This window comes from Asparagus officinalis, chromosome 10, assembly GCF_001876935.1.
Source record: "Asparagus officinalis chromosome 10, Aspof.V1, whole genome shotgun sequence".
NCBI lineage: Eukaryota > Viridiplantae > Streptophyta > Magnoliopsida > Asparagales > Asparagaceae > Asparagus > Asparagus officinalis.
The window spans coordinates 41,931,596-41,941,170 of NC_033803.1; the positions used below are offsets into that span (position 1 = coordinate 41,931,596).

The following is a 9,575-nucleotide window of genomic DNA, read 5'->3' on the forward strand; positions in this document are numbered from 1 at the left end:
ATTAGAAAGTTGATTTTCTTTGATCTGTTTTGAATTTTTTTTTTTTTTGATACCTCACATAGGAGGTTCTTGTTGTTCTTAAAAGCTTACATTTGGTGAATGAATAAAATTTATTTCATTGACCAAAAAAAAAAAAAATTCATATCTCAGGAAATTTTCTTTCATTAATCTTAGTCTAATTTCTCATAGAGGATTACAACTTTATTTATAAAGAAAAACTAAATATGGAAAATAAATCAAGTCCTATCTGAATCCTAATATAAAAGAAAACGAAGATAAAATCTTTAACAAAATAAATCTCAAATATCCTAACAATCCTAAATCAAATCGTAAGGAGATCTTACCTAAAATTGGAGATTACATTAAATATATTAAAATAACAATGATACTAGTAAATCTATAAAATCATTGATCAACAACCACCAATCGTCCTGCATCAGCATGTGTGTCTGAGCGTTCGTGCATGTGTGCATGTGGAAGAGTCTAAGAACGTCATTATGCATAGAATAGCCGAGTGTTGGGGATTCGAAACAATCAATCGAACCCTTGCCCTTCCGGACCTTGTGTTGAAAGTAGGAAAGTAGGAATAAACCACAAATAAAGATCTAACCTTGAAAAAACAGTAAAAGAGACGAACACACAGATTTAACGAGGTTCGGCAACGTGCCTACGTCCTCGGGAGCCACACCACACAATCTTTCTATTAATTGAAGAAGAAAATACAAGCTCTCAAACAAGGGGTAAATCTCTCTGAGATTCTCTCTCTCTTTGCAGCCAAAAAGCTCTCTTTTTGATGTCTTTCTAACCCTAAAAAACGTTTGGGTATTTATAGAATCCTGAAACAAAACAGAGTCCCAAACAGTTTAGGAAACTGTCTGGGCGATTCGCGGTCGACCACCGTGCCAAGGCCGGTCGACCGGCCAGAGAAAAATCTGTTTACAGGGTCCTGTGCACATTTGCGGTCGACCGCAGCGGCCACGCCGGTCGACCGACCAGAGCGAAAACTTCTTCTCAGTCTCCTGCAGTGCACGCGGTCGACCGGCTCTGCCACTGCGGTCGACCGCACAGTCTTCTGACTATTTTCTTCGTCTTTTCGATTGCAGCTTCGGGTCTACACACTTAGACTAACAATCTCCCACTTGGAGACCAAAGCGCCATCATCGAGCTCACCCGAACTCTCCCCTTCTTCGCATGTATCTTTTTCTCTGAAAAAATTCTTTCTTCAATCAACATCCCGACGATCGCGCCGATCCTCGTAGTGTGGCTCCGCCTTCGTCTTCTACTCGTGAAGGCCAACTGAAGTTGCGCACAACTCCAGTTTCTCAATGGTGACTGCCTTCGTCAACATGTCTGCCGGATTTTGACTCCCCAAAATCTTCATTAAGTGCAACTTTCCGTCCTCGATCAGCGAGCGTATAAAATGGTATTTAACGTCGATGTGCTTCGTTCTGGCATGATATACTGGATTCTTGGCAAGATGTATAGCGCTCTGGCTATCACAATAAAGAACTCCTCTCCCTTGCTTCAGATCCAACTCTTCCAAGCACCCGTTCAACCAGATCATCTCCTTGCTTGCTTCAGTCACCGCGACATACTCAGCCTCGGTTGTAGACAAAGTCACAATCTTCTGCAGACGTGAGACCCAGCTCACTGCTGTCGACGCTAAGGTATAAACATACCCCGTGGTGCTTCGCCTCGTATCATGATCACCGGCGAAGTCCGCATCCACGTATCCCTGCAGCACCAACTCCTTCCTCCTGAAACATAGTGGCTTGTTAGTTGTCCCTCTCAAGTACCGCATTATCCACTTCACGGCCTCCCAATGCTGCTTCCCTGGATTGCTTGCAAATCTGCTCACAACTCCCACTGCATGGGCGATGTCCGGCCTCGTGCAAACCATCGCGTACATGAGACTCCCAATGGCTGAAGAATATGGCACCCTGCTCATATGCTCTCTATCTGCATCTGTCTTAGGCGATTGCTCCTCAGATAACTTGAACTGACTTCCAAGGGGTGTGCTAACAACTTTAGCATTCTGCATGTTGAACCTCTGAAGTACCTTCTCAATGTATTCAGCTTGGCTCAAACTCAATGTCCCTTCAGCTTCATCCCTACTGATTCGCATCCCTAGAATCTGCTTCGCTGCACCCAGATCCTTCATTGCAAATTCCTTTGCTAGCTGCCTCTTCAAACTGTTTATCTCTTCTAAACACGGTCCTGCTACCAACATGTCATCAACATATAATAACAAAATAATGAAGCTGGACTCGAACCTTTTGAAATAACAGCAATGATCCGAATTGCATCTTCTGTAGCCATTGTTCTGCATGAAGTTATCAAACTTCTTATACCACTGTCTCGGAGCCTGTTTCAAACCATATAAGCTCTTCTTGAGCTTGCACACCATCTCTTCCTTTCCTTCTTCAATGAAGCCAACAGGCTGCTTCATGTAGATTTCTTCATCCAAGTCACCATGAAGAAAGGCAGTCTTCACATCTAACTGCTCAAGGAAGAGGTCTTCTGCAGCTACCAAACTCAACACCACTCTGATGGTTGTGAGTTTCACAACAGGGGAAAATATCTCCGTGTAGTCCACTCCTTCCCGCTGTTGAAACCCTTTCACTACTAATCTGGCCTTGAATCTCTTGCTTCCATCACTCTCCTGCTTGACCCGGTAGACCCATTTATTGTGCAAGGCTTTCTTCTGTGCAGGTAGCTGGGCTAACTCCCATGTCTCATTAGTGAGTAGAGAATCCATCTCCTCCTGCATCGCATGCTCCCACTGCTGAGATTCACTCACTTGCACTGCCTCTTCATAACACTCCGGCTCTCCGCTATCTGTTAAGAGTAGATAATCAAGTGACGAGAGGTATTTGGGATTTGGTTTGGGTACCCTAGATGACCTCCTAGGCTCCACGCCCTGGGTAGTAGCTTCTGCACCTGTAGTCTCCTCCGTTCTACGGTCAGAACTGACATCGTCGCCCCCATCTGGAAGTTCCTCCAAATCCATGTACTCGGATCCACCTGTATCCGTAGTGCTGCTCCCACTGCTTTGGCTATCCTTGGCATTGTCCCTGTCCTTGTACATCACCTCCTCATTGAATATCACATCCCGGCTCCTGATGATCTTCCTGTTCTTCTCATCCCAAAGGCGATACCCGAACTCATCAATGCCGTATCCAATGAATGTGCACTTCTGTGACTTAGCTTCTAGCTTGTCCCTGACATGGTCACTGATATGAACATAAGCCACGCAACCAAATACCCGCAAGTGTGAGAGATTTATCTCAGAACAAACATCATCACCCCTATCTGGAAGTTCCTCTATATCCATGTACTCGGATCCACCTGTATCCGTAGTGCTGCTCCCACTGCTTTGGCTATCCTTGGCATTGTCCCTGTCCTTGTACATCACCTCCTCATTGAATATCACATCCCGGCTCCTGATGATCTTCCTGTTCTTCTCATCCCAAAGGCGATACCCGAACTCATCAATGCCGTATCCAATGAATGTGCACTTCTGTGACTTAGCTTCTAGCTTGTCCCTGACATGGTCACTGATATGAACATAAGCCACGCAACCAAATACCCGCAAGTGTGAGAGATTTATCTTCTTTCCACTCCAAACCTCCTCTGGAATCCCAAAATCTAATGGAACTGATGGCCCGTGATTAATAAGGTAAGCTGCTGTATGTACCGCATCCGCCCAAAATGTCTTAGGCAGACCTGCATGTAATCGCATGCTCCGCGCACGCTCTGTCAAGGTCCTGTTCATCCTCTCTGCAATGCCGTTCTGCTGCGGCGTCCCTGGAGTAGTCCTCTCTAAGCGAATCCCATTCGTAGCACAGAACCTCTTGAACTCCTCCAGCTCGTATTCTCCACCATTATCTGATCTCAAGCACTTCACCTTCAGTTCTGTCTCGTTCTCGACCATGGCCTTCCACTTCTTGAAGATCTCGAACACCTCTGACTTGTGCTTCATGAAGTAAACCCACACCTTCCTCGAGTGATCGTCGATAAAGGTGACGTAGTATCTCGAACAGCCAAGACACACTGGCTGGGCCCCATACATCTGTATGAATCAACTCTAGCTTCTGAGCCTTAGGTGGCCTTCCACCCTTCTGGAAACTAACCCTCTTCTGCTTCCCAAAGATGCAGTCTTCACAAACCCCGACTTCCACGGTGTCGATCCCGGTTAGCTTTCCTTGTGAATGTAGAATTTTCATCCCTTTCTCGCTCATGTGCCCCAGCCTATTGTGCCACAGATCTGTACTCTCCTTGCCAGCTGCAATTGCGAGGGTGTCACTCGCATGTGAAGTGAGGTAGAGAGTTCCCGTTTTGTTGCCTCTGGCAACAACCATCGTACCGTTGGAGATCCTCCACGAATCCCCGGTGAATGTCGAAACGTAGCCTTCTGCTCCAAGCTGTCCCACCGAAACAAGATTCCTCTTCAGCTTCGGCACGTGTCTCACGTTCTTCAAGTTCCACTTAGAGCCCTTTATCTGTATCTGAACGTCGCCCTTTCCAACAATATTGCAAGGTTCATTATCCCCCAAGTATACTTTACCAAAGTCCCCTGCTACATAGTTCTGAAGTAGTTTCCTATTTGCAGTGGCGTGGAAAGAAGCTCCTGAGTCGATGACCCAAGAATCAGAATCGCTATCCATAGCAAGGATCAAGGCATCCTGCACGATATGAGCCTCCTGCTCACCCGCATCCTTCTTTGGTGCTTTACAGACCGAAGACATATGGCCCTCCTGGCCGCAGTTCCAACACTTCCCTTTGATAGACCTAACCTTCGAGTTCGGCCTCTTCTTCACTGATTTCGACCGATTCCTGTTCTGGTTCCCTTTCTTCTGGCTTCTGCCTCTCTGCTCGAAACTTAGGGCTGAACCTGAACCTTCTGATTCGGACGATTTCCTTCTAACCTCCTCGGATAGAATCATGCTAACAACCTCATTCAGCTTCAACTTCTCTTTCCCCGCCGAATTGCTGATTGCCGTCACACAACCTGCCCAACTATCCGGCAACTGCGATAGTAGTAGAAGGGCCTGCACTTCGTCATCGAACGTGATGTCCACGGAGATAAGTTGATCAACAATCGTGTTGAACTCGCTGAGGTGCATCGTGAAGGACCGTCCTTCTGCCATCTTGAGGTTGAAAAGAGTTTTGACTAGATGCACCTTGTTTGCTGCCGACGGTTGCTCGTACATCTTCGCGAGCGCTTCCATAAGCCCCACCGTCGTCTTCTCCTTCAGAATATTGTGGGCTACTGATTTGGCGAGCGACAACCGGATTTGCCCTAGAGCCTTCCTATCCAGTACCTCCCAATCACCATCTGACTCCGTCGTCTTCTTTCCCTTTTCCTTGCCCAGAAGCGGGCGATACAAGTCCTTCTGGTACAGATAGTCCTCCATCTGCGACTTCCAGTAGGCGAAATCCGATCCGTCGAACTTCTCAATCTTTGATTTGCTTTCCTCTGCCATGGCTTTCACACAAATTGCTGAACGAAGCTCTGATACCAGTTGTTGGGGATTCGAAACAATCAATCGAACCCTTGCCCTTCCGGACCTTGTGTTGAAAGTAGGAAAGTAGGAATAAACCACAAATAAAGATCTAACCTTGTAAAAACAGTAAAAGAGACGAACACACAGATTTAACGAGGTTCGGCAACGTGCCTACGTCCTCGGGAGCCACACCACACAATCTTTCTATTAATTGAAGAAGAAAATACAAGCTCTCAAACAAGGGGTAAATCTCTCTGAGATTCTCTCTCTCTTTGCAGCCAAAAAGCTCTCTTTTTGATGTCTTTCAAACCCTAAAAAACGTTTGGGTATTTATAGAATCCTGAAACAAAACAGAGTCCCAAACAGTTTAGGAAACTGTCTGGGCGATTCGCGGTCGACCGCCGTGCCAAGGCCGGTCGACCGGCCAGAGAAAAATCTGTTTACAGGGTCCTGTGCACATTTGCGGTCGACCGCAGCGGCCACGCCGGTCGACCGACCAGAGCGAAAACTTCTTCTCAGTCTCCTGCAGTGCACGCGGTCGACCGGATCTGCCACTGCGGTCGACCGCACAGTCTTCTGACTGTTTTCTTCGTCTTTTCGATTGCAGCTTCGGGTCTACACACTTAGACTAACACCGAGTTGATCATCCGCCTTTTTCTGATGGATAGACTAGGTTACATAGATTTACTTTAGACGATGGTCCCAGTGGCTACCATTTATAATGCATCCTATGTACATTTTAAATTAGTCTCTTTTGATTTATGGAAACATTGAAAGTAAACTTCCTATGCTTTATTTTTCGTTTTGAATAAGATGACCACAAACAATAGTTTGGTAAGCATTATGACTCAAGTCCAACAGAACTGATGGCTAACCTTTTTTTCTTTGTAGCATTATGACTCAAGTCCAACAGAATTGATGGCTAACCTTTTTTTCTTTTTTTAGTGCAAGGAATCTTGGCTTAGTACCAGCCAAGAAAATAATTGATGGTTTACAATAATTGTAAGGAAAATGATAAGAAGGAGAAATGGAAACAACTTAGTTTCTGATTAATTTCTTAATCTGTATTACTCGTGATGTATCTCCTTATACACATTCTAATCACTATACATGGTATACATCTCCTACAAATCAGCCCCTACTAATACAGATTAATCCTTACTAAAACTGATACGACACATCCCTTAAGTTTATTTTCATCAATCTCCAAATACTATGCACATTATATCCCTTTATTTAGCTTCCAGAATTATGCTCATCAAATCTCATTAATCTGAGAAAATCAATCCTTGATTTTCTCAGTCATCACCTCCCACTGAGGTTGATGCATATTGCAACCAAGCATCAATTTGGACAGTAAGTAATAATGATGCTTTTTGGTCATAGCCTTAGTGAACAGATTAGCAAGTTGACCATGGGAGGGAACATGTGCTAAACTGATGTTGTAGTCTCCAATAAGATCAAGAATGTAATGGCAATCAACCTCTATATGTTTAGTATGCTCATGAAAAACTAGATTCTTGGCAATTTGGACAGCACTAGAATTACCGACATATAATCGAGTTGGCGTATTGCAAGAAACACCAATTTCGGATAGTAGCCGACGAAGCCATACGATCTCAAAGCTAGCAACTGACATGGATAGATATTCAGCTTCAGTTGAAGATTTTGAGACACGTTCTTGCTTCTTACACTTCCACGAGATAATTGAATTCCCTAAGAAAATACACTAACCTGTGGTGGAATGTCCAGTATTGGGGTACCCGGCCCAATCAGCATCAGAATATTTTACTAATTGAAGAGTTGAGGTGGTAGGAAAGAGAAGGTCATAATCAGGTGTGCCTCGAAGATATCTGATAACCCCAAGCAATGCAGTGTAATGAAGTTGTCAAGGATCAGATACAAACCGACTTAGTACCTGTACAACATATGCTATATCAGGGCGAGTAATAGTTAGATAGATAAGGCTTCCAACTAGGTTCCGATATAATGTCAGATCAAAGAGTGGTGCACCATCCTCCTTGGCATATTTAGTATTAACTACCATGGAAGTGTGAGCTATCTTGTTGTTTGTGAGATTGGCTAAGCGAACAAGATCACTTCTATATTTTTGCTGTCGAAGAAAAATACCTTGAGATGTATAAGAAACTTCTAGTCCCAAAAAATAGGTCAGAAGACCTAAATCTTTCATATGGAAAGATGCACTAAGAAAATTTTTAAGCTGATCAATGCTTGGCTCATCATTACCCGTAATTATCATGTCATCAACGTACAATAGTAGTATGGTGATGCCTCACGGAGTTCTTCTAAAAAACATAGAATGATCAGTAGTGTTCTGACTGAATCCAAGCTTAACAGTGGTTGAACGGAATTTTCAAACCATGCTCGTGGAGCTTGTTTCAACCCATAACGAGATTTGCGGAGATGACATACAAGATTAGGCTGCAAAATTGAATATCCAGGGGGAGGCTTCATATAAATTGTTTCCTTGAGATCTCCATGAAGAATTGCGTTTTGAACATCCATTTGATGAAGATTCCACTTTTTAGCAGAGGCAACTGCCGAAAGTGTACGAATGGTCGTCATCTTAGCAACTGGAGCAAAAGTCTTCTCGTGGTCTCGCCCATGTTCCTGCTTGAACCTTTGAGCAACCAATTGAGCTTTATGACGTTCTAGGCTACTATCTGCCTTCAGTTTAACAGTGAAAACCCATTCGCTCCCAGTGGTAGATGCACCAACAGGTAGAGGCACCTAGATTCCAAGTACCATTCTCCTCGATTGCATGCTCCTCATTCATAGCTTGTCTCCAACACTCTTGACTACCTGCTTGATAATAGTGAGTAGGTATAGAAACTGAATCCAAAGTGGTAAGGCATACGACTTACCATATCGCTCATGTGAATAACCATATCTGTTAGGAACCATAGTATGTCTAGGGGAACAACAAACAGAAGTTGTATCAAAAGTTTCAGGAGCAGTAGAAATAGTAGTTTTAGGAAGAGCAATGTTGGGAGTACATGTGATAGCCTGATAGGTAGTATTTTGATCTAAAGAAGCGGGGGATAAGTCGGAAGAGGAAGTAGACAAGGGTCCATTTGTTGCTAAAATTTGTTTTGACTCCGAATCATCAATGTCGGCTGCAAGAGGAAGTATAGAAAAATTTGTTGCAGATGAGGAAGTGACAGTTTTATAATAAAAATTGTGCTAAAAGAACTACATGACGTGAGACTTGAACACGGTGATTTAAAGGGTCAGAACAGAGATATCCCTTTTGGTGATCAGCATAACCAATAAAAACCCATTTAGCTGCTTTAGAAGACAATTTATCTCTTTCCTTTGGTGAATGATAGACAAAGCAAATGCCTCCGAAAACCCTCGTGTCAAAATAGTTTGGTTCTTTATTATAAAGAGAGAAGAATGGAGATTTGTTTTTCAAAACTGGAGTAGATTGTCTATTAATAAGATAGACTGCTGTTTTCACAGCTTCTACCCAAAAGGTTTTAGGCATTGAAGACTCAAGAGGAAGTGTTCGAGCACATTCCACAACATGTCTAACCTTTCTCTCTGAAATACCATTTTGTTCGGGTGTCTCAGGACATGATTGCTGACGAACAGTCCCATTTTTGCTATAAAAGTGTAGCAGTTCAGTCTTAGTATATTCCCCCCTAAGTCAGAACGGAAAATTTTAATTTTGTGAGAAAATTGTGTTTCAATCATTTGACAAAACTTTGAATTATGTGAGGAACCTCTGATCTGTTACAGAAGACATAAATCCATGTACATCTAGTAACATGATCGATAAATAGAATAAAGTACCTAAAACTCATGGAAGCATAACTGACTGCACATGCCCAAAAAATTTCTACTTATCGTGGAACTTATATCCTTAAGTTAACTAGTTTTTACACACGTGCAATGCACGTGATTTAATATCATGATTAAGTATTTTTGGCAGTTTGTGCTCATTTTTTCTTTAAACTCTTACATCTCGATTATTTTTTTATGTTTGTTTAAATGGGATACACCCAATTTAAATTTTCATGTTGATATTTGAATTGACAAAAAACA

General features: G+C 43.2%; 1 protein-coding gene across 1 annotated transcript; it reads right to left on the reverse strand.

Annotated features, from left to right (window-relative positions):
* Window positions 6,790-9,300, reverse strand: LOC109826673. The gene is made up of 8 exons (XM_020393694.1): window positions 9,254-9,300; window positions 8,745-9,133; window positions 8,393-8,644; window positions 8,274-8,330; window positions 7,941-8,191; window positions 7,415-7,620; window positions 7,242-7,360; window positions 6,790-7,139 (listed from the first exon to the last, which is right to left on the reverse strand). The coding sequence occupies exons 1-8, from the start codon at window positions 9,298-9,300 to the stop codon at window positions 6,790-6,792; spliced, it is 1,671 nt and encodes a 556-aa protein (XP_020249283.1).